This window comes from Rattus rattus, chromosome 8, assembly GCF_011064425.1.
Source record: "Rattus rattus isolate New Zealand chromosome 8, Rrattus_CSIRO_v1, whole genome shotgun sequence".
NCBI classification, from domain to species: Eukaryota; Metazoa; Chordata; class Mammalia; order Rodentia; family Muridae; genus Rattus; species Rattus rattus.
The window spans coordinates 96164754-96191256 of NC_046161.1; the positions used below are offsets into that span (position 1 = coordinate 96164754).

The following is a 26503-nucleotide window of genomic DNA, read 5'->3' on the forward strand; positions in this document are numbered from 1 at the left end:
TTAAGCATTCGCAGGTAGACAGCAAAATGTAAAAATACCATAGAACCAGTCAGCATTCTGAGGGGGTGGAGAAAGGTAGTGAAGTGTCCCTGTTGGCCTTTGCAGCTGAGATTGAAGGAATTATCAGATGTTTCAGTATCCTGAAATAGCAATATTGCAAAGCTTTCTCTCTCGCTGGGACATACCACTGGGGGTCGAGAGGGATGGATTGGAGAAGTGATGTTATTCCTGGAACTCTGCCAGAATGGCAGCTAACAGGCCTTGTAGGTAGGCGGGGGTGGGGGACATTGTCACTGCCAGATTTGCTACACAGAGAAAGGAAGAAGCAAGCTAAGTCTACCAGCTTATTTCCTTAGCTTTCAAGGATGTGGAAATGTATTAGTGTACTAAGTGTGGTGAGCACAGTAGGTCTCACACACACACAGTAGGTCTGGCTCATCTGGTTCGTACTCTCCTTCCACTTTGGAGCTGAGCCAACACTGCTGATTATCAGTTACTGGCTCTAAAACCTAACTACACATTGGAATCACCTAGGTAGATTTATGAACTGCTGGTGACTACATTTCACCCCTAGAGAATCTTAATTTAATTGGTCCGGAGACCCCCAAGTAGCTTTAAGATATAGCAAGCTTGAGAATTACTGCCCTACATTGAAATCAGCCAGGACTTGCTCGCCTCATTAAGTGAGTGCATGGATATCATAAGGGCTTTCATTAAGCCAGGGGGAGATAAAGCTGAGACAAGCTACAATTTTGCTGCCCACCCGTTCGTCTTTAAATCTAACATAATTACATTCAGGTAAATTTTTTAAATTAGTTCTTATGTTCCACTGGCTGCATTTCAAATTTTAAAAGATGCATATGGCTCGTTTCTGCCATGCGAACCACACAGAACATCATGGAAAGTTCTATGAATCAACTCGAAGACACCAGCAGGACTTCCAAGTTAAGTGAGCAGATGCTTAAGTCAATCAGGCTTGGGTTAGAGACCAGGAAACCTGAGTCTCACAACCTGAACATCCATGAGGGAGAGACATGAACTGTGGAGAACAGAGGCACTGGGCACCTGATGACATATTTGATGGCTTGTGCATACGCCAGCCCCTTGGATGATTTGATGCTCCAATTGCATACAGCCTGCAGACTACAAAACTGATACTGAGGGGGTATAAACCAGAGGCTATTGGCACTAAGCCAAGTGGCACTCATGTCATTGACTTCAGAACCTCACTTCCAAGCAAGGTAGCATAATTCTGCTGGCTGCTTTGAACAACATCAGAGCCCCAGGCAGTGTCCATCAAGAAAGCAGTGTCCATCTCTGGCGATGGCAGGTTGATTCCAGGGCCCCCAAGCAGAACATCTCTAGCACCAGAGGCTCAGGAGTTGAGATGATCAAGTGCACAGCAGAGGACTTGAAGGGAGGACTCAGTGAACTGCTAGTGTGGGGGGATGACAGGGGTGTGGGAAGCCCCTTGATATCCTGCCTAGTCTGCTCCAAAGGGCTGGAAGGCTTTACCACATGGCAGCTGAAGAGTGGCAGTCTGGACGGGAATCTCTGCAAGGCACCAGGCTGGATGTTTCTAGAAAGAATGGTGCATTCATATTCCGGGGCTGCTTTAAGTAAGTGCCACTAGGTGGGTGGCTTAAAGGACACATGAATTCCAGCAGGTGCTGGACAACAGTTGAGGTCCCAAGACAGAGTACTGTTCTTTCGGCTAGCCCAGCCATCTGTTTTATTATAGAAGCTTTATGTGGCTTAATATGCCCTCTTGGAAGTTAATATGGTTTGAAAAATTGCCTGCAATAAATCCTTTCTTTCTCGCACATAAGCTTATCCGTTCTTCATTCAGAGAAAATTAGTTTCTCTCTATCCACCCTAAATAAATACGGGGAGAAAGTACTTAAAGAATATCAGTCTGAGGGAGTATCTAGTTTGAAGCCTGCCCTGAGGACATGGTGAAGTCCTTTGGTCTATGATGTCATTATTTACCAGGGCCTGTGGGAAGCAGGGTCTTTATTCTGGAAGCCCCAGTGCACTCTGACTGGCCTCAGTGGTTGGTTCCTACCTTCAACCCCTTCCCATTCATACCAAGAAAAAAATCTATTTTGCATTTATTTATTTATTTATTTATTTATTTATGTGCATGCTTGTCACAGTCTGTGTGCAGAGGCCAAAGGATAATAGGCAAATGTCGGTTCTCTCCTTTTACCATATCAGACCTAGGGCTAGAACTCAAGTCCTGAGGCTCGATGGCAAGAGCCTTTCTGGAAAAAAGCTTCAAGTTCGTAAGACCAGAGGTTAACACAGACGTTAAACACATAAGCTCCTGAGCTCAACTACCTGGGTGCAAATCCACCTTTGTCCCTTGCAAGCTGTGTACAAGTGGGAAAGTTATGTCTGGCTTCTCTCTTTATCCTACCATAGCCTAGCTACAGTTGCCTTTTCAGGAATGGACATGAATAAATGTGAAATAAAAGCCAGGTGATGGAGTCAGTCAGCATGCTGTGTCCAAGAGCCTGCCCTGTGTCCATCACCATGCCCCTATGACAGTAAATTGTCTCAGCTGGAAGACGGTACAAAGCTACCCAGTGGCCTGATTGCTGCAAAGGCCAAAGTTAACGGATGGCTCCAGATGTGGCTCAAGTGGGTAAAGCACCTGCAGTCTAGCCTGAAGATCGGAGTTCAATTCCCTAGATCCACGTAAGAGGAGGGGAGGACGGACTCCTAGATGTGTCCTCTGACCTCTGAACATGTACACACACACACACACACACACACACACACACACACACACACACACACACAAACAAACATTACAAATTATTAAAATGGAAAAGACCGTGTCCTGAAATTTCTAAAGCATATGAGTCTATCAATCGCGATGATCGTGGAAGAGAGAGAGACTGATTAAGCATTGATGTCTTTGCAAAGCAGGTGACAGAGAGCAAGCAAGTTTAAAGCACACTTTAACAATAAGTGCCTCGCCTCACAGGGAGCAGTTTGTTTCACAGTTGCCTAGGACACACAGAAAATGGTGGTATGCACCTTCAACCCCAATCCTCTGGAGGTACAGAACTGCCTAGATTGCTGAATCCTACCCTCTACTCATGGAATCAGGGGTAGGGGTCAGATTTTATAGAATGGGAATATTCCCCTGCGGGAGCTGGCAGTTCCAGTTAGTAAGGATCTTTAGAGATGCTTGCCTTGAACTTGACACCCCTTTATTTAAAAACATAAGCAGCTCGAGGCTGTTGCTCTGGGGAACCCCATCTTCAGCCTCCAGAAGAGATGATGCGTCTCTCATAATGGCTGGGATGCGGAATGCTTAAAACCGCCTTCTCCTACACTCTTAGCATTGTGAGCAGTCACCTCGACACCTTCCCTCTGCGTCTGAGCACTGATGCCCTTGTGGTTCCAAGTGGCCGCTGTTTATCCTTGGATACCCTGTATCTTCATAAACTAAATCTGTGTTACTTCATTTCTTTCCACTTTTCTCATTTCCTGGGGGTGAGGGGTCACATGCTGGTGGCTCACCTTGGATAGCCTATCTGAGATGTGTAGCTTAATACCAACAAGAATCATAGCTCTAGGTGTGAATTCTACTCGAAAATTAAAATGTGACCCATTTGTGTCAACTGAAATGTCTAATACAAGTAACAAAGACCACTTTCCACCCTGTCTCTCATCACTTGAGCCTGCCCAAGACACTGAATTATTTTTCCTTCTCCGAAGATGTCCAATATACCTATAGTCCATTTCTCTATCAGAAGATACCGAGGAAGTATACTTAAGCCTCTCATTTTGTGATTTGTTATTTTATGCATTCGGGCCAGATGTTCAAATAAAATGAGTCTCTCAGGACCAAATGAAGCCATTCTGCGAGGGAGAAGAGTCTGGAAGGACATATCAGGCCTGTGGTGGCGATGCCCTGTCTCAGTGTGGAAGACTCTGACCATCAAGGAATGCAGGAAGGTTGCCCACTGCTACATGAGTGTAAAATTACACTAAAATAGGAACCGAGTCTTCATACGGTGCCAGAATAGTTAAATAATGACCAACTTGTAAAATCCTAAGCACAGTGGGCTGGAGATGGCTTTCTGCTGCACAGCATCGTGACAAAAGCCTTGTCTTCCTTTTCCTTGAAACCTTGATTGTTCACCCACCCGTGCATGATGGCTGGTGTCCCTCACCTCTAGGTTCTTTCACACAATACGGCATGGAAAGGAAAGTGTCTAGGGCCAGGGTCAATGCACTGCACCCAAGTGTTGGAACGAGCATGAGACTCTCTTTGTGGAGCAGCGTGGGCTTGGATGACAGAGTAGAGGACTTCGCCCCCCTGGAAGAATATTCCTTCCTCTCCCTAAGCGAGAGTAAGAGAAGCAGTGTTATAATTTGTGCTAAGAACCAGCACTTGAGAGATAGTCGACAGACCACGTCTCTCCTTGAAAGCTGACATAGTGAGGGAACAACAGGCTCCATTTGATTTGTGGAGCGCAAAAGAATTGGTTGTTCCCATTGGAAGGTGCTGTCGGAAGTGGGAGACATTTTTCCAGGCTTCCAAAAATATAGATGGCTCTATGTATTTTCACTTGTGACAAATGCCAAGGGAAAGAACCCTTAATGGCCTGGATCTGGACAGGAAACAGATAGCAGAACCAGAGAGTCCAGTCCTGGAGGGTGAAACTTTGGAGAATTATACTCTCCCAGGATAAGGACATGGAGCAAGCACAGGATAGTAGGACATCAGGGGAGCCACAGAGAACACCAGCATTACTTCCCTTCATCTGAAGGGACGGGAAATGTGACCAAAAGACCAGATATGACAGTGCGTGCCTATAATACAACCTGGGCTGCATAGAATGATTTTATCTAAAAGAAAAATGAAAAGTGGGGCCTGAAGAGATGACTCAGGGGAGGGTCTGAGTTTAGTTCCCAGCACCTACATCAGATGATTCAGAGTTACTCCAGCTCCAGGGGACACAACACTGCCTTCTAGACAATGCAGGCACCCATTCCCATGTGTGCACATGTGCACAAAGATACACATATACATGTAATTAAAGTAATAATTTTAAAACTCAGGCTGGAGAGATGGCTCAGTGATTAAAAGCACTGATTGCTCTTTCAGAGGTCCTGGATTCAAATCTCAGCAACCACATCGTGGCTCATAACCATCTATAATGGGAACCAATGCTCTCTTCTAGTGTGTCTGAAGACAGCTACGGTGTACTCATATACGTAAATACATAATTAAAAAAATCTAAATAGAAAAAGAACTAAACAGTAACAAAGCATGAGATGTGGTGGGGGCAGGGAAGGATGAGGGTTCATGTCACCAAGGCCTAGCACATGCTCTCTGAATGGAGGGGAAGTCTCAGGCAGCATCTGTATGTGTAGAGGCAGCCTGAATCTCTCTGTTCTCAAGCTCCCTCATCCCATACCCGGTCCTCTCTCTGGCAGACCCCTCCCAGACGAGAGCCCAGGAAATTTAACATATAGACTCAGCCTCCTTGTGGATGTTGCCTGTTGCAGCCCTGAATCTGGGAGAAGAGGACAAACAGAGACAGAAAGAATTGCAGCATGTTGGAACTGTATGTCTATTTTTCTAATTGACATTTTGCAGACGAGAAAACTAAGGGTCACCAATTGTAGTAAATCAGTAAATGTCGACCTAATGAAAAGCATACTTGAGAACCAAGGCAGCTGACTTTCGCTCTAATGGCCCTCCTCTTGGTTTCCTGGGAATCATGAGTTGGAAACCTCCATTAGAGTAGACTTGGCTAAAAGGAGACAGATAGCCTACCATTTTCCATCACTGTGCCCCGCAGGCATCACTAATTGATCACAGATGTCTTTCCTACTGAGCTCAGACATGCTCTCAGACTCTCCTGTGCTAAGGATGATCTCATCTTGTTCTGTCACCTAATCCATATGACATGATTGAAACCTCCAAATAAAGAACTTCCAACCATTTGTGATGTCTGTCTGCATCATGGTTTGGTTCATTCTCTGGAGTGTCTTGTAGAGTTTCGATTTGTTAACCCTAGTAAGTCTCGGGAGGGTATAGTTTGGAATAAGGGATTGCACCACAAGATTAATTTGCTTGAAGGTTAGTACTGAAAGTCCTAATCCCTGTGGGTTTCCTTTTTCTCCTTTCAGGTGGACAGGACAGAAGTGATTCGTACCTGCATAAACCCAGTGTACTCAAAGCTGTTTACGGTGGACTTTTACTTTGAAGAGGTCCAACGTCTCCGGTTTGAAGTCCATGACATCAGCAGCAACCATAATGGGCTGAAGGAGGCTGACTTCCTGGGTGGCATGGAATGCACACTTGGCCAGGTAGACAGAAGATGTCTTTTGTCCTCTCCCACCTCAGGCCTTCCCCCTCTTCTGATCTTTGCTCTCTTTCCCTGTAGTGATCATTTTCTTTAAACTACATCATTTTCCAACATTTTCTAGGTATTGTTGTATCAGTTATATGTACAAGAGAACAATCATGCAAGTATGTAGTTATTTATTTTGCAGTCAATCATCCTCTGCTCTAAATGTCCCCATCATGATGGTCAGGTGTGCAACATATGTGTATCCGGTGCTTACTACATCTACTACTCTTGTGTCTGTTAGAACCATACCCTGTCCCATGGCAAATTTCCTGTCTCCTAAATGATCTGTAAGACTCCCACACATAGATTGTACCTTATTCAAATTTATGCAAAATCTCTGGAGACAAAAAATAAAATAACCCAAGAAGGGGACTACATGACTTAGTGATTAAATAGATACTATAATTTAATATCACCATTATGTCCCTTTGATAAGGGAAAAAAACTGACCCAGAGTGCTTAAGTGACCCACGGGTGGTTCTCAACCTAGAGGTCTCCACCCCAATAAGTACCAAATATCTGATATTTAGAAATCGTAACAGTATCAAAATTACAGTTTTGGAGTAGAAATAAAATAATTTTATGGTTTGAGGTCATCATGGCATGTGGAACTGTATGAAAGGGTCTTGGCATTCAGAAGAGCAAGACCCACTGTGCTAATGGCTCACCCTTATAAGCAGCAGAGCCAGTGCTGGCCACAAAGCCCATCAACTGTCTATCTCCTCCCTGTGCTGTACTCACAGTGTAGTGGAGTGTTTGTAAGAAATAACTCAGTGGAGGAGAATGGCATAGACTCAGTTCAACGTCAAAATGGTGAGAGCTGACTTCTATTAGTCTGAGAGGTTAGTGTCCTCAAACCTTGGGGCTAGGTACCCGAGGATACAGGGGAATGAGCCTGCTGTGTAGGGTCTGAGAATTGGGTCTTTGTTTGGTTGGTTGAATTTTGTCATTAGTGGTGAGAAGGGACTGTGCCCTTCTCCAAGCTGCTTTTCTGGATCAAGTGTTTCTTCTGAAACTGCAGAGTGAAATCATGTCAGGTTGTCTGTTTGTGCAACCTCAGGGCCCAGTGTATATGATGGGTGGTTGGAATGCTCTCTAGAATTCCATGGTAGCAGGTTTCTTGAAGCCTTGGGAGTGTTTATTGTTCCTGGTTTAAAGGCACGGGGTTTACTTTAGAAGAGAGGGATCAAGGTACAAAACTCGTTCTGAGCCCCCAAAATGAATTGAGCCATGTAGAAAATGAAAGTGTGGTCCATGTACTCAAAAGCATCACTGTATGCTGTGTTCTGGGACCCTACCCTAGTGTTGTGGGCCTTCAGGAAAGGGACCAAATTATGTGGGAAGACAAAAAAAAAAAAGTTGTTCAGGATAGGCAGAGGAAAGAGGGGGAGGGGTGTGGAGTAGGAGGAGCCTGGTGTCACTGAGCCTGGCCAACTTCCTGTAAACCAGTAAAGATTAGACTTCTTTGCCCTTTCCAGCTGGGGCTTCCTACCAAGGCCATGTGGTACATTGTTATGTGTAGAGTTGCTGATTCTTGTCACAAAGAGGGACACCAAATTATAGAAGCCTAATGTCTCAGCAGATCTACATGCCCTCCCTGCCTGCCTCAGGAAGAAGATCTGTGAGGAAAAGTCAGTCAAGAAGGCCAGCTCCTGTGTTCCCGTGTAGGTGCTTGCCCTCTTGCGTGCCACTTACTGGAAGAAATTTCTCCCCGTGGAAAAGAGAGGTGACTCGGAATGCCCCTGTTAGCCATTTCCAGGAAATAGAGTGTTTGCCTTCACAAGAACACACCCTATTACCTTAAAGAAAGCTGAAGGCCAGATACAGAAATTCTCCCAAGGAGAGGCAAAGAAAGAAATAGAAGACACATAATCTTCTCTTCCACTGATAGAATCTCCCACCAAAAGCCTTGATGGTAGATAAATTTTAGGAATTTTCTGAGACAGCATCTTTTAGATACAAATGAAATGAATGACTTATAGGTTTCCTATGTAGCTCTGGTTAGGCTTTTAAAACAAGTGGCCAGCTCTAAAGAGTGTATGTTTGGGAACCTTTAGATGACCTCAGCATGTTGAGTTTATGTGCAATAACACACACATACACACATGCTCACATGATACATATGCTGATGTGAGAGAGATAGAGAGAGAGAGTGTTTGTGTGTGTGTGTGTGTGTGTGTGTGTGTGTGCGTGTGTGTGTGTGCGTGTGTGTGTACAAATATAATAATTGATGAAGAATTCATGAATTTGAGATCAAGGAGATACCAGAAGAGTTGGAGGAGGGGTAGAAATGATATAAAACAATGTTTTAAAAAAAACAAAGATAGTTAAAAAATGATCTTCACATACATCAGTGAGCCATTGCAAGATTCTACCTCAGACACTGGGCTTCTTTTATATAGATAAAAGTTGTATTTATCACAGGAAATAAATGTGGATTTATGTAGAAGTCATATGAATAAATGTCTTTTTTCATTCACATCTTTAATAATTTTCATCGGTGAAACAACCCTGAACTTCTGTTTTAGTTCCCTCCAAGGTTCATATTTCCAAAAGCCAGCAAGCCTGTGGCCCTGTTCTGTGCTAGCTATTGTACCAGAGGTGAACAATATAAAAGCAATTGAGGACAGCATCCCTGCCTTCAAGCAGATCAAATCTAGTTGAGTTAAAGTTGAGGAGGCACAGGGCTGAACAGGGAATGACAAGTACTGTAAGGAATTACAGACTATAAGGCTGGTCCCCTGGAGGCATTAGGTGTATGTGTTGGTGGTGGCAGTTTTGGGGAAAGGGCTTCCCAAGGACAGTGGCATTTACGCTGAACCAGGGAGGAGTCACATTCCCCGCAGATGGGAAGACAACACACAAGCCTCTAGATTCAAGCAGGAGCTGCCTGTATGGCAGAGAGCACCTTTGCTTGACTTTGTCAAGACACCAACTCTGAAATAGGAAGCAAAAAGACACCAGAATGGCTGGAAAAAAAGCAATTCGGTAAAAGAAACAAAACAAAACAAAATAGCCCTCAAGGGTGTATGGTCAAGCCTCCTGCCCTGAAACTGAATTCTATTAGGAACATTCTGGAAGCCAGTGAATAGACACATCAGAGTATGTGCCCTAGGGATGAGGAAATGGGGCTTTTGTATACTGGCTAAATCTGTTCTCAGCAGTCATTGGTGGAAGGCTGGTCCAAGGCTAGGGACGTCAGGCTCCCAGCATTCCTAGCTGGCTGCCTGGGTAGCAAAGGAGGTTTTCCGATTGGTGGAAGCTTCAGGCGAAGAAGTGGCTGATGGTCAGAAGTTAGTAAGGTGTAGTCTATTGTGGGCCTGGTGAAAGAAACCAATGCTTGTTTGCTCACTCTTTATTTCTTACTACGGCTTGCCTATTCCATACCCAGCCATCCATTCTCTTAGTAGTCATGCCTTGATCATCTTGGGATCTTTATTCTTTTGCCATGTGGCCATGTTGAGAAGAGCTCCACCTCTCACTCAGGAGGGAATCCTGAGTAAGCTCGGCCATAGTTCTCACCCCTCACCTGCCGGAGTTTTGGCTTAGGGCTATGCCAGTGGCCAGCACTAACTAGTAAAACAGGAGGGTGTTATTTGAAAGCTCCTAGCCTAAAGACACAAAGTCTGTTTCTCTTTGCCTGGGATTCCTGGAATGTTGTGGTAGTCTTGTAGCATGGCTTGAGGGATGTGTAGCCCTCAGGGCACCTGAAGCTAAAAATCACCATGGAAACACAGGCTTGACATTAAGCCCCTGAAGCCAACTCTGGGTGACATGCTGGCCTCTGTTGTTGATAATCACCTCATTATTGGCCATGAAATTGTTAGAATTGGCTTTCTGGACACATGTACTCAGCACTACTTGACTTCAATCAATCAAAGCTTATTATTATTATTATTATTATTATTATTATTATTATTAATCACTTCTGACCATCAGCCACTGAACTTCTTTGCCCGATACTCTCTGGTGGTTGGTTTGAGGGAGGGAATGTAACATTCATTCATTTATTTAGTCATTCAGTAAGCATTTACCTGCTTCCCTGCACATGCCAAATACCATGCTTTGTGCAAGAAATACAAAGACAAAGCAGACAGAGAGACTCTGTCCCTGAGAAGCTTATAATTACCCAGGTGACACCAACCTGTAGATAAATAACCAAAGTGCACATGGTTCAATGCTACAATAGAACTGTGTGTGTTTCGGGAGTCGTAGAATAAAGACTGGTCTGTCCAGAGGAACTCAAAGAGAACTCATAGGACAGATGACGCTGAACCTGAAAGGTGAACTCAAGAGCAGTTCACCATCATGAGAACAAAGGGATTCTGAAGAGGCTGGGTAAGCAATCAAATGAGGATGGGAAGAGGGTGAGGATGCAGCACTTGAGAGGAAGAGCTGAGCCGTGCAGCTTTAAGTGCTTAGACATAATGCAGAGTCCTCGGTTACCAGAGGAAAGACAAGACCGGATACAAGTATAGAAAAAGCATTCGGCGTGCTCATGAAGGATGCATGGGGATGGAGAGATGTGGAGGTAAGGATAGTAGTTAGGAGATTTGTGTCATAGCAAAGGAGTGAGGGGGGACCACAGTGAAGGAGACCCAGAGGAGGAGACCCAGGGGAGAGTCTTTGATCAGCATGTATGGAAGAGTTTGTGTGTGTGTGTATGTGTGTGTGTGTGTGTGTGTGTTGGGGGGTGACTGCAGGGTAACTAAGAGGATCGCTTCCACTCTCCCTGAGGGTAGTCATACAAGGAAGGGGTGGGGAATCCTGTGTGATACCTACCTAACTGAGCTCAGGACTTTTGTGCAGAAAACAGGGGAGTTGCCAGTGCCTGCTGCCCACATGAGTCTGGAGTAAACAATGAAGCTTTAGGAGACACTCCTGACAGATGACAGTAACCAGGAAAATGGCCAGGGAACAGGACGACGCCTATGTTCATTTGTGGAAGGAAATCTATTGAATGCACCATATTTGAATGAATCAGAGAAATGTTAAAAGCTCTCTGAATATTAAGACCATCCTACTTCATTGTCTTTCAGAAAAGGGTATGAACTCGATGTCTTAAAATCATCAACAAAAGCCTTTCTTTGTTGAGTGTCCTCTGAATGTGGAACAATAATCTAGACAAACACATTTGCCCTGAGAGCTATACAAGGGAAGGGGCCTTTACCAGTTGAAACTCTGAAGGAGAACATTCCTTCCCCCCACCCCGCCTCAAAATTGCTGCTCTCTCAAGCATGAGCAAGCAAAAGGAAAAACCATCACCACGTTCCCTCTTGACATCTGTGGTGGTAAAAGGAGGTGTTTTGTTGTGTGTAGCTAAGGCAGGCAAAGAATGGCTAGATGTCAACCATAAGGATGACACAGCGCTGTCCCAGGTGGCTCCTTAAGGCTCGAGTGCTGTACTGTTTAATGGCTTCTTAAGGGTCTCAGGCATTCTCTCTCAGTGTTCCCAAGTTCTTTGTCCAAAGACAAACTCTTCCCACCATCGAAGCCTCATTTCTTCCTTTACTGATAGAGAAAACCACAGGGCTGAGCCTTGGAGATATTGTGAGGACTGGTCTGGGGAGATAGCTCAGTTCATGTAAGCAGAACGCAAGAACCTGAGTTGGATCCTCTCAAAACCATTGGAGGAAGAGAGCCTGAGTGCAGGACACGGATTTGTAATTCTAATGCTGGGAAATGGAGGCTTGCAAGCCAGCCAGTCTAGCCCGACTGGTGAGTCTCGGGCCAGCGGGAGACCCTTTCTTATAAAACAAAGTGGACAGCTACCTGCAAAAACGACATTTAAGGTTGTCCTCTGGCCTCCCTATCCATATGCATGTGCTCGTGTGTGTACACACTCTCATGTACACATGTACATGAATACAAGTGCCTATATATACACCTGCACATGCAAATATCCACCTATGAACATACATGCTCACACATGATTACCTACACCATCCATGAATCAGTACATATAAAACACTGGGCTAAGCCCATGACAAAAAGCACTTGGAGTGTTGTTGAAGCTGTGAGAGAGCCATTTTTCATGGGGTGAGGATCTAGGGAAAGACAGGAAGGGTTAGCCTTGTCATAAAGAAGACGCTCCCATGTCCAGGACAGCCACCAATCCGGAAAGTATAATTTCTCCTCATTTGTGATCTCATTCAGTACAGGGGATTCAAGGCACACATTGGCTCGTGTGAATGCATGCCCCAGCATTGATTCTTTTAGGGGTAATTTATTGGGGGTTGGTGTTAAGACAGAATGTTGAAGCCGGATGGTGGTGGCACTTGCCTTTAATCCCAGCACTAGGGAGGCAGAGACAGAGGGATTTCTGAGTTTGAGACCAGCCTGTTCTAAAAGAGTGAGTTCTGCAATAGCCAGGGCTACTGAGGAAAACCCTAACTTGAAAAACCAAAAACCGAACAGAAACAAACAAACAAACAAACAACAAAAAAGCAAACAAGACAAACACAGAATGTTGCAATAATCAGGGCAGGTGTTTCAATCATTAACCCTTATCTTACTAAAGTTAAAGCCCACAAAAAAGAGTTGAAGTGAATTCACAAAAACTACACAGAGAGTCACACGCACAGCCTGTTCCCCACCCCATCCTCCAAACCCCCAGGCTTCCACAGGTGCTTGGGGTGATCTCTGAGCTTGCAATGTGCCTACTCTGCCACACGCAGCCAGACTTTTGGTTTAAAAGAGAAAAGCTGCAGCCCTCAGCAGGCTAGAGACTGGCAAAGACTGCACAGTTGGGTCCAAGCACAGCAAGGGACTTTGCACAGGGGGAAAAAAACAAACCATGCCCGGTGAGGCCAAGGAAGGTTCATGTCCTCAGAGAAGCAGAGCTGTACTTTCTCAGCAGATGGGAGAGGGGGGCGAGTCACAAGGACACAGTGATCAGAAAGCCGTGCTTTCCTTCTGTGAGCTCAGAAAGCCTCCTACCCCAAACTAGACTTGCAGCTAAGCCATCTTCTGCTACATCCTACCGAGGGTTCACCAGGAAAGACAGGGTCCCTCCCCACCTACAAGAGTGAGCTGCCCCTTACTCCGGTAATTTCATGTCTCTTCTGCTTCTGTTGCTTATTAACTCATTCGCCCATTCCTGTATGTCCACGTCTCTTCACTCACCAAAGACAATGGCCCTAAGTAACAAAGATGACTTCCCCAAGTTGGTGGACTGGGCGGTTACTTGCTTCACTGCCTCAGGACCCAGCATTGAGAGACGCTGCCCACTACTGTTGCTGTCATTAACGTTGAGAGGAATAAGAGCAGGAGGACAGGGACATTGTCTGGAGCCACATGGCCCTTTATGGTTCTTCCCATTTAGTCTGGTAGCCAGCCCATCACTAACCAGTATACATTAGAAAGCAGTATTAGTGCAAACCCCAGTTGGAGTGGACCTTGGTAGTGTTTGGTGGAGTTTCTATTCCCCAGTTAAATTTGTTTTATGGTTTATACAGAAGGAATATAGATGACCTGTAAACACTTTTGTAAAAACATGGCATTAGTTATTGTCCCTCAAGAAGGATGTTTGCTTTAAGAATGCAATATAGGAGCCAGAGAGATGACTCAGCAAATAGGAACATTTGCTACTCATTTCTCAGGACCCATGCTGGGCCGCTCACAATCTCTTGTAACTCCATTTCCAGTGGATCCCACATCCTGCTCAGTCATCTGCATGACCTGTGCCCAGGTGTACAGATGTATACATAATTAAAAACAAAATAAACCTTAAAATTGAAAGTGCAGGGAGTTCCTCTGGGACCGGACACTTCCGGTGTTTGGCCAGACTCCGGGGCCCGCGGATCCCTGCCCTCAGCAGCTCTCTGCTCCCAGGCCCCCTGGAGGGGAGTTCTCGCCGCCTGGTCGGGCGGGCACTCCTGAGGCAGCAGAGCGGAGGAGACCACCAACGCTGCCCACCCCTGCCCACATCCCTGGCCCAGGAGGAAACTGTTAACGGCCTCTGGGTACCCGTTGAGGAGGGCCCAGGAGCAGCAGGTCCACCGCGTCTGAGACACCGCACCTGAAGGGACCGACCGGATAAACAGTTCTCTGCACCCAAATCCCGTGGGAGGGAGAGCTAAACCTTCAGAGAGGCGGACACGCCTGGGAAACCAGAAGAGACTGCACGCTGCACACAGTACTGAGCCCAGAGGAAAACACCAAAAGATATCTGGAACCCTGGTGCACGGAACCTCCCGGAAGGGGCGGCGCAGATCTTCCTGGTTGCTGCCGCAGCGGAGAGCCAGTGGGCAGCACCCCGCAAGCGAACTTGAGCCTCGGGTCCACAGGTAAGACCAACTTTTCTGCTGCAAGTGACTTGCCTGGTGAACTCAAAACACAGGTCCACAGGAACAGCTGAAGACCTGTAGAGAGGAAAAACTACACGCCCGAAAGCAGAACACTCTGTCCCCATAACTGGCAGAAAGAAAACAGGAAAACAGGTCTACAGCACTCCTGACACACAGGCTTATAGGTCAGTTTAGCCACTGTCAGAAATAGCAGAACAAAGTAACACTAGAGATAATCTGATGGCGAGAGGCAAGCGCAGGAACCAAAGCAACAGAAACCAAGACTACCTGGCACCATCGGAGCCCAATTCTCCCATCAAAACAAACATGGAATATCCAAACACACCAGAAAAGCAAGATCTAGATTCAAAATCATATTTGACCATGATGCTGGAGGACTTCAAGAAAGACGTGAAGAACTCCCTTAGAGAACAAGTAGAAGCCTACAGAGAGGAATCGCAAAAAATGCCTGAAAAATTCCAGGAAAATATAAATAAACAAGTAGAAGCCCATAGAGAGAGAGAGACAAAAAATCCCTGAAAGAATTCCAGGAAAACATAAATAAACAAGTAGAAGCCCATAGGAGGAGACACAAAATCCTGAAAGAATTCCAGGAAAACACAATCAAACAGTTGAAGGAATTAAAAAATGGAAATAGAAGCAATCAAGAAAGAACACATGGAAACAACCCTGGATATAGAAAACCAAAAGAAGAGACAAAGAGCTGTAGATACAAGCTTCACCAACAGAATACAAGAGATGGAAGAGAGAATCTCAGGGAGCAGAAGATTCCATAGAAATCATTGACTCAACTGTCAAAGATAATGTAAAGCGGAAAAAGCTACTGGTCCAAAACATACAGGAAATCCAGGACTCAATGAGAAGATCAAACCTAAGGATAATAGGTATAGAAGAGAGAAGACTCCCAGCTCAAAGGACCAGTAAATATCTTCAACAAAATCATAGAAGAAAACTTCCTAACCTAAAAAAAAAGAGATACCCATAGGCATACAAGAAGCCTACAGAACTCCAAATAGATTGGACCAGAAAAGAAACACCTCCGTCACATAATAGTCAAAACACCAAACGCACAAAAAAAAGAAAGAATATTAAAAGCAGTAAGGGAAAAAGGTCAAGTAACATATAAAGGCAGACCTATCAGAATCACACCAGACTTTTCGCCAGAAACTATGAAGGCCAGAAGATCCTGGACTGATGTCATACAGACCCTAAGAGAACACAAATGCCAGCCCAGGTTACTGTATCCTGCAAAACTCTCAATCAACATAGATGGAGAAACCAAGATATTCCATGACAAAACCAAATTTACACAATATCTTTCTACAAATCCAGCACTACAAAGGATAATAAATGGTAAAGCCCAACATAAGGAGGCAAGCTATACCCTAGAAGAAGCAAGAAACTAATCGTCTTGGCAACAAAACAAAGAGAAGAAAAGCACACAAACATAACTTCACATCCAAATATGAATACAACAGGAAGCAATAATCACTATTCCTTAATATCTCTCAACATCAATGGCCTCAACTCCCCAATAAAAAGACATAGATTAACAAACTGGATACGCAACGAGGACCCTGCATTCTGCTGCCTACAGGAAACACACCTCAGAGACAAAGACAGACACTACCTCAGAGTGAAAGGCTGGAAAACAACTTTCCAAGCAAATGGTCAGAAGAAGCAAGCTGGAGTAGCCATTCTAATATCAGATAAAATCAATTTTCAACTAAAAGTCATCAAAAAAGATAAGGAAGGACACTTCATATTCATCAAAGGAAAAATCCACCAAGATGAACTCTCAATCCTAAATATCTATGCCCCAAATACAAGGGCACCTACATACGTAAAAGAAACCTTACTAAAGCTCAAAACACACATTGCACCTCACACAATAATAGTGGGAGATTTCAACACCCCACTCTCATCAATGGACAGATCATGGAAACAGAAATTAAACAGAGATGTAGACAGACTAAGAGAAGTCATGAGCCAAATGGACTTAACGGATATTTATAGAACATTCTATCCTAAAGTAAAAGGATATACCTTCTTCTCAGCTCCTCATGGCACTTTCTCCAAAATTGACCATATAATTGGTCAAAAAATGGGCCTCAACAGGTACAGAAAGATAGAAATAATCCCATGCGTGCTACCAGACCACCACGGCCCAAAACTGGTCTTCAATAACAATAAGGGAAGAATGCCCACATATAACGGAAACTGAACAATGCTCTACTCAATGATAACCTGGTCAAGGAAGAAATAAAGAAAGAAATTAAAACTTTTAGAATTTAATGAAAAATGAAGGTACAACATACCCAAACTTATGGGACACAATGAAAGCTGTGCTAAGAGGAAAACTCATAGTGCTGAGTGCCTGCAGAAAGAAACAGGAAAGAGCATATGTCAGCAGCTTGACAGCACACCTAAAAGCTCTAGAACAAAAAGAAGCAAATACACCCAGGAGGAGTAGAAGGCAGGAAATAATCAAACTCAGAGCCAAAATCAACCAAGTAGAAACAAAAAGGATCATAGAAAGAATCAACAGAACCAAAAAGTTGGTTCTTTGAGAAAATCAACAAGATAGATAAACCCTTAGCCAGACTAACGAGAGGACACAGAGAGTGTGTCCAAATTAACAAAATCAGAAATGAAAAGGGAGACATAACTACAGATTCAGAGGAAATTCAAAAATCATCAGATCTTACTATAAAAGCCTATATTCAACAAAACTTGAAAATCTGCAGGAAATGGACAATTTCCTAGACAGATACCACGTACCAAAAGTTAAATCAGGAACAGATAAACCAGTTAAACAACCCCATAACTCCTAAGGAAATAGAAGAATTCATTAAAGGTCTCCCAACCAAAAAGAGCCCAGGTCCAGACGGGTTTAGTGCAGAATTCTATCAGACCTTCATAGAAGACCTCTTACCAATATTATCCAAACTATTCCACAAAATTGAAACAGATGGAGCACTACCGAATTCCTTCTATGAAGCCACAATTACTCTTATACCTAAACCACACAAAGACCCAACAAAGAAAGAGAACTTCAGACCAATTTCCCTTATGAATATCGACGCAAAAATACTCAATAAAATTCTGGCAAACCGAATCCAAGAGCACATCAAAACAATCATCCACCATGATCAAGTAGGCTTCATCCCAGGCATGCAGGGATGGTTTAATATACGGAAAACCATCAACGTGATCCATTATATAAACAAACTGAAAGAACAAAACCACATGATCATTTCATTAGATGCTGAGAAAGCATTTGACAAAATTCAACACCCCTTCATGATAAAAGTCCTGGAAAGAATAGGAATTCAAGGCCCATACCTAAACATAGTAAAAGCCATATACAGCAAACCAGTTGCTAACATTAAACTAAATGGAGAGAAACTTGAAGCAATCCCACTAAAATCAGGGACTAGACAAGGCTGCCCACTCTCTCCCTACTTATTCAATATAGTTCTTGAATTTCTAGCCAGAGCAATCAGACAACAAAAAAGGAGGTCAAGGGATACAGATCGGAAAAGAAGAAGTCAAAATATCACTATTTGCAGATGATATGATAGTATATTTAAGTGATCCCAAAAGTTCCACCAGAGAACTACTAAAAGCTGATAGACAACTTCAGCAAAGTGGCTGGGTATAAAATTAACTCAAATAAATCAGTAGCCTTCCTCTACACAAAAGAGAAACAGGCCGAGAAAGAAATTAGGGAAATGACACCCTTCATAATAGACCCAAATAATATAAAGTACCTCGGTGTGACTTTAACCAAGCAAGGGAAAGATCTGTACAATAAGAACTTCAAGACTCTGAAGAAAGAAATTGAAGAAGATCTCAGAAGATGGAAAGATCTCCCATGCTCATGGATTGGCAGGATTAATATAGTAAAAATGGCCATTCTACCAAAAGCGATCTACAGATTCAATGTAATCCCCATCAAAATACCAATCCAATTCTTCAAAGAGTTAGACAGAACAATTTGCAAATTCATCTGGAATAACAAAAACCCAGGATAGCTAAAACTATCCTCAACAATAAAAAAGGACTTCAGGGGAATCACTATCCCAGAACTCAAGCAGTATTACAGAGCAATAGTGATAAAAACTGCATGGTATTGGTACAGAGACAGACAGATAGACCAATGGAACAGAATTGAAGACCCAGAAATGAACCCACACACCTATGGGCACTTGATTTTTGACAAAGGAGCCAAAACCATCCAATGGAAAAAAGATAGCATTTTCAGCAAATGGTGCTGGTTCAACTGGAGGTCAACATGTAGAAGAATGCAGATCGATCCATGCTTATCACCCTGTACAAAGCTTAAGTCCAAGTGGATCAAGGACCTCCACATCAAACCAGATACACTCAAACTAATAGAAGAAAAACTAGGGAAGCATCTGGAACACATGGGCACTGGAAAAATTTCCTGAACAAAACACCAATGGCTTATGCTCTAAGATCAAGAATCACAAATGGGATCTCATAAAACTGCAAAGCTTCTGTAAGGCAAAGGACACTGTGGTTAGGACAAAACGACAACCAACAGATTGGGAAAAGATCTTTACCAATCCTACAACAGATAGAGGCCTTATATCCAAAATATACAAAGAACTCAAGAAGTTAGACCGCAGGGAGACAAATAACCCTATTAAAAAATGGGGTTCAGAGCTAAACAAAGAATTCACAGCTGAGGAATACGAATGGCGAGAAACACCTAAAGAAATGTTCAACATCGTTAGTCATAAGGAAATGCAAATCAAAACAACCCTGAGATTTCACCTCACACCAGTGAGAATGGCTAAGATCAAAAACTCAGGTGACAGCAAATGCTGGCGGAGGATGTGGAGAAAGGGAACACTCCTCCATTGTTGGTGGGGTTGCAGACTGCTACAACCATTCTGGAAATCAGTCTGGAGGTTCCTCAGAAAATTGGACATTGAACTGCCTGAGGATCCAGCTATACCTCTCCTGGGCATATACCCAAAAGATGCCCCAACATATAAAAAAGACACGTGCTCCACTATGTTCATCGCAGCCTTATTTATAATAGCCAGAAGCTGGAAAGAACCCAGATGCCCTTCAACAGAGGAATGGATACAGAAAATGTGGTACATCTACACAATGGAATATTACTCAGCTATCAAAAACAACGAGTTTATGAAATTCGTAGGCAAATGGTTGGAACTGGAAAATATCATCCTGAGTGAGCTAACCCAATCACAGAAAGACATACATGGTATGTACTCATTGATAAGTGGCTATTAGCCCAAATGCTCGAATTACCCTAGATGCCTAGAACAAATGAAACTCAAGACGGATGATCAAAAAGTGAATGCATATCGCTCCTGAGAGACACAGCCAGAATACAGCAAATACAGAGGCGTATGCCAGCAGGAAACCACTGAACTGAGAACAGGACCCCCGTTGAAGGAATCAGAGAAAGAACTGGAAGAGCTTGAAGGAGCTCGAGACCCCATATGTACAGCAATGCCAACCAAACAGAGCTTCCAGGGACTAAGCCACTACCCAAAGACTATACATGGACTGACCCTGGACTCTGACCTCATAGGTAGCAATGAATATCCTAGTAAGAGCACCAGTGGAAGGGGAAGCCCTGGGTCCTGCTGAGACTGAACCCCCAGTGAACTAGACTGTTGGGGAGAGGGAAGCAAGGGGGGGAGGGTTGGGAGGGGAACACCCATAAGGAAGGGGAGGGGGGAGGAGGATGTTTGCCCGGAAACCGGGAAAGGGAATAACACTCGAAATGTATATAAGAAATACTCAAGTTAATAATAATAATAAAAAAAAGGGAGCATATTACATTGGAAAAAAAAATTGAAAGTGCATCATGGCTCCTTGGAAAACCTTGGTGCGACAGCCAACCTCCTAAAGGCAGAATTGTACAAGGTCAGAGCCCGGGGACCTCCTCACCTGACCGGAATCCCTTGTGTGTTCAGTCATGTTGAACATATGCATTGCCTAAGTTCTTAGAGGCATTTTCTCTTTTCTATGATTCGGAAACATTTACACTAAGTCCCCCTTCTTCATTTCCAGGTGGCTGCCCGTCAATGTATTTTATTCTCCAAAATTCTGGTCTGTCTTCTTAAAACTGAGAACTCCGTCTGTAAGCCATCAAGGGGTGCTGGACTCAGGGGCACAGGGTTCTTTGGTTCCTGTCCATAACAGAATGCTAGCACACTGTGTACCACATGCGTGCCTGATGCCTATAGAGGTCTAAGAGGGCATTCGATCCCCTGGAACTGGAGTTACAGATGGTTGTGAAACACCATGCGTGTGCTGGGAATCAAGCCCCAGGCCTCTGCAGGGATATCCAGGGCTCTTAATCACTGCCTCATCTCTCCAGGCCCTGATCCAAAAACTTAGAAAAATGTAGATTGCTTGGTCTATCCCAGAGATCCCAAGAATCTAGTGGGAGTCCCATGATCAGAATTTCCAGGTTCCCTACCAACACCCATTGTGCTGAACCCTAGACTACACTCTGAGAATCATGAACCTGCCAGTGAGTCAGACTCTATCAATAGCTTTAGTGATGAAATAAACCAGTGATGCTAAGACATTATCTAGCGAAATTAAGGACCCAGAAGCAAGAGCAATTCATCATGAAGTTTACATTTCTACCACAGAGTCTGCACATGGCTCATGAGTTACACACTTGATGGAGATGTGTGTGTGTGTGTGTGTGTGTACACGTGTATGTGCGCTCCCATGTGCGTTCAGGTGAATGTTGTATGGAAACAGTGCTTGCGTATATGTGTGCTTGTAGAGGTCAGAGAACAATCTCAGATGTCACTCCTAGGACACCATATATCTTGCTTTTTTAAAAAAAATATTGTATTTATTTACACAGTGTACGTATATGAGTACACTGTAACTCTCTTCAAACACACCAGAAGAATGCATCAGATCCCATTACAGATGGTTGTGAGCCACCATGTGGTTGCTGGGATTTGAACTCAGGACCTCTGGAAGAGCAGTCAGTGCTCTTACCCACTGAGCCATCTCTCCAGCCCTATACCTTGCTTTTTGAGATAGCATTTCTTACTAGCCTGAAACTCGTCAAGTAGGCCCAGCTGGCTGGCCAATGAGCAAACCCCAAGGATCCATCCCTGTCTCCTTTCTTTGGACATGGGATTTCAAATACATAGTGTCTTTTTTTTTTCTTTCCCGCCCCTCCTCTTCTTCCATTTGCCGTGGTTGTATGCACGTCTTTGCATGTGTTGGGGTGCATATGTGCATAGAAGGGCATGAGCACCTTCATCCATCTGCATGTGGTGACCCGGAGATTGGCGTTAGAAAGCATCCTTAACTGCTTTTCCATGCTACAAGCTGAGTCAGGGCCTGTCAATCAAACACGGAGCTTGCCCAGATGGCTAGTCCCCCTAGTCAGCTTGCTCATGGCTAGTCCCCTGTCTCTGCCTTCTGAAACGAGTTACAGGGTGTGGTCCTATGGTCTGCCTTGCCACTGGGGTGTGGGAGCACTGCTTGGGCAGTGAAATGGGAGACCCTAGACTGCATTTACCCTACACCGCCATCTGTTGCTGGGCTTGTGGGAAGGGCTAATGCACTGCTCCGGGGTGGGAGAATAGTCTTGGGGTGGGGCCTCAGCCCAAGTGAGAAGTGACATAGGCTAAGGCCATGACTCCCAGGCATCCAGGTGCTGCTTGAAACTGCATAGAGTTGGGAATGGAGGGGAACCACAGGTTTGTGAGGAGCACAGGGCAGGGGGTTCCCAAAGTCCTGAACATCCAGATGCAGCTGGAAGTCTGGGGGCTGGGTGGGTGGTGTGAGAATGGAATGAGCCCACTGACTGAGCGCCCAGGGCTGGGGGTGGGGATAAGGGGGAAGGGAACTCCAACTTAGCTTAGCATCAGCAAGTCTGGAAGTGCAGAGGGGCCTTCTGCAGCTCTGTAGACTGTAGACAAAGGCTTTCTCCATGCTCCCCACGTCAGGTCTTGATGAGAGAAGCAGTGCTCAGTTTCCAACTGTTTATTGATTGGTCATCCTGGAAAATGGGTGCATATCACTTCCTCAGGGTGGACCAGAGATTAAATACCTGTTGGAAGAAGGAATGTCTGGGAAGGAAAGCTCATTGGCTCAACCCAGGGGCCCCATCTAGATACAGCATTAGCATAGAGAACTCTTCTGATCTATGTGACCATTGGTCATGTTCCTATGTGGGGAGTGTGGTCACATGCTCCAGACCAGGAATCTGGTAGGGAGCAGGAAGATGCCTACTGTCCTCAGATGGGTGCCAGGGTCTCTGAACCCACTCAACCTTCTCAAGTTTCCTGGCAGAGTTAGTTCACTGCCTCACAATAGGGTAAGATGTCATGCCCACTCCATATTCACTTGGATTTCTTAGGGTCCAACCTCTGGTCCATGTATTTGTATTGCACGCTCTTTGACCATGAGCCATCTCCTTACCCCATCACTGACTTTTTAAAATGTAGATTCTAGGGATAAATTCAGATCTTCAGGCTTGCAAAGCAAGCCCTTTACCAACTGAGATATCTATACCCCTCCGCCCTTGATGGAGGTCTTGGCTGCCATGGTTAATTCCAGGATCCATTAAATATAGTCAAATGGACCTATTATACAGACAGTGGGTTTTCTTCCTGACACAGAGAGATGCCAAGATTATAGCAGCTCAATGGCTCTTGAGGTCTACTGAGACCTCAACTTTTCACGATTGATCTATAGGAATTTGATCTAGGGTCAAATTGGCTCCATTTGTGGACACCAAAAGTGGCACCCTAAGTCACTGTCATGCCTAGAGCAAAATTCCAAGGGCATCATTTTGTTCTATAATATCTAGTGCTTTTCGCGCGTTGAAATTGATGCCTCGGGAAGTCAAATTTACATAATATGGCAAGCAACTTGCTTCCCCTCCCTTTGTTTCTCAGAGGCAAAGCTTTCCCTAATTTTGCAGAAACACTGCAGTGGCCACTGCATAAGTGAATGATGTCATAGGTAAGCATCATTATTTCAGTTCCCCTGCACTAGCTGTGGAAGTCTGGCAAACCGTACTGTTCTCTACTGTTAATGCTCTGCTCGCAGACGGGACTAGAAGCACTTGTGAGAAGGCGAGCCCCAACCTTTCCAGGGAGAATAAAATTCGTCTTTTTCTTTGCTAGCTCTTTCAGGCTACTAGCCTTAAGTTCCGACCTAGGAAAGTCCCTGCTTCCTCTGGAAGTCTCCTGTGACAGCGTTGCACCTCCTTCAGAGGATCTGCAATCGGAGTCATGTGCTCTACGTCTGGTGGCTGCCACCAAGGCCCTGTGTGACTTTTGTCAAGTTGTTTAACATCTCCATGACATGTGGGTCATAGACTTCATCTATCTTTTGGGAAGGTTTGGGGTCACTACCTTTCTGAGTTCCTTCACATCCAGAGTCAATGGCTGTCAATCATTCCTTGCCTTTCACCTCAGAAACTAGGCATTCTTTTCTGTACTCATTCATTTGAAAAAATGGTCTCCCAAGTCTCCCTGCTTCCCCCAGAGAAAGCAATCCGGTGCCCATTCCATTTTAAAGATACTATTAAAAGGATATATGCAGTGGCAATTTAAATGAGTTCATGTTTATGGGCCCTGTTTCGCATCTATTCGACTATTTAATTCCTGTCAGACTTATTTGATGCAGAGGAGGAGGCTAAGACAACAGGGACTGAAAGAGTTTGTAGGAAAAACAGCTCCAGGTATTGGTCCTGGACTTTACCCTTTAAGCCAGGCAGGTACAAAGCACTCAGCTCCCAGACCAGCTTACCCAGGCAAGGAGTCATTCAGTGCCTATATCTGAGACTGCCTCGGTTTCTGCTCTGAATGAGCTGCTTAGCTCATTCCTAACCAGCTTTCCTTAGACTCTCAAGTCCACGTAGCTCAGAACTGGCTGTCCATGCAGCCTGGCCCTGTCTCCAGGAAGTGTGGCATATACTTCTCACCACCTGCCACTAGCCTTTCCTCTGCAAGTGCTCTCTTGATTCCCTTCTTACATGTCAGAATCCTAAGTCTCAGGTAAGAATACACTGTCCTTGTCCCAGTGTGGAAGCCGGGAGACACTGTATCACCATGAATAGCTCTGTCAATATGCCAAATCACCGATTTGCTCGACCTCAATAACCAAAAAGTTGTTTAATAAATAATGTTTATCCTCAAACTATGCTAAAAAAACACCCCCAGTTTTATACAGCAGTAAAGTTAAGAATTTTAACCCTATAAAGTTTGCCACAATTATCTTAGAACTTGTGAATGTTTCTGATTTCTTTTTCAAGTTATTAATGGAAATTTAATTAGTATTGATGATGATCCTCTCTGGATACCAAACATAGTCATAAGAGTATTAGTCTCTCATTGTCCTTCAGAAGGGGAGAAAATGTGGTGGTGGTCAGTAAGCTACTCATTTCTTCAGAGGAAAAAGACTAGGGAGGATACATATCTTGGTGCTAACGATGGTAGCTTCTTGGTTGTGGACTATGGCTAGTGTGTGGTGTCTCAGCTGTGTTTTCCCATAGTTCCTACAATGAGTATATAGCATACTTATGATAATGAAGGATCTGAGGAGTTGAAGTATTTGCCACACAAGCATAAGGGCCAGAGTTTGAGTCCAAGACACATACAGAAAGTTTAGGTTAGTTGGTGTCTGTCTCTAATCCCTGCACTAGGGAGGTAGAGACAAGCAGAACTCTGAACTCAGTGGCAAGCAGACCAGAGCCAACAGTGAGCTTCGGGTTCAGTGAGAGACACTGTCTCTGAACAACAATGGAGAAGATTGAAGAAGACACCTGACATCAACCCCTGGCTTCCCTGTGCATGTACCACATGCATGTGTACACATACACACAAATACACACAGAGACAGACAGACATACAGACAGACGGGTGCACCTGTATACACATACCCAGAGAGAGAGAGAGATACATACACAGACATTCTCCTGTACACACACACACACACACAAACATATACCATAAATACCTATTTGCACATAAAAACAATGAGTATTAGTAAAAAAATGTCATAAACATCCATGAATAAGTAAAAAAGGAACATACATTATAAAAATTCTTAACTTCCCCACCTCCCACATACATAAATGTCCATGTAGATGCAAATACACATGCAAGGACTACAGAGAGAGAGGGAGGGAGGGAGAGAGGGAGGGAGAGAGAGAGAGAGGGGGGAGGGAGGGAGAGAGAGAGAGGGGGGGGGAGAGAGAGAGAGGAGAAACACTCTTAAGCCATTGACAAACTTTTACAATATATGCAGATTTCAGCCCAGGATGTCAGTAGAAAAGTCCCTGGAGTGTGATGTTCATTAGTTTTTTTTGAGAAATCATTCTAAGATGCTTTTGAGAAAATCTTGGTCCCCAACACTCTGCCCATGGGAAGCAGAAATGGCCTGACTAATCTGATTCAAAGCTTTTGTAATATTACTTTTGGTTACAGAAGAGACCTAGGGGGGCCTGGGACTCTAATAACAAATAGGTTAGGAGACCACCATTGCATCTGCAAAGGTGTTGTGAGATTCTCCCAGAGCTGATTCAAGCCAAATTTGAGAAACATAATGTTTGTATTTTGAATTAATCTAATAAAGTTTAGAGAGAGAGAAAAATACCTGCTTGGTTTACAAAGTCACTCCCATGAGTCTTAGACTTAGCTCCCAGGACAAAATGAGGCCAGGGATGAATTAATTAGTTCTACTTTGCATGGAACATGGGCCTCTGGGGCTTCTCTGTGCACCAGCGCAGGTCGTCCAAGGTGCACACTCCTG

The 26503-nt window shown here is 44.3% G+C and overlaps 1 protein-coding gene across 1 annotated transcript in view; it reads left to right on the top strand.

The window, feature by feature from the left end:
• Window positions 1-26503, top strand: part of Cpne4 (copine 4) — a 452533-nt gene that overhangs the window by 281440 nt on the left and 144590 nt on the right. Inside the window, exon 3 of the mRNA XM_032910406.1 lies at window positions 6160-6339. Within this exon, the coding sequence (XP_032766297.1) occupies window positions 6160-6339 (180 nt within the window). The remainder of the gene's footprint in view (window positions 1-6159; window positions 6340-26503) is intronic.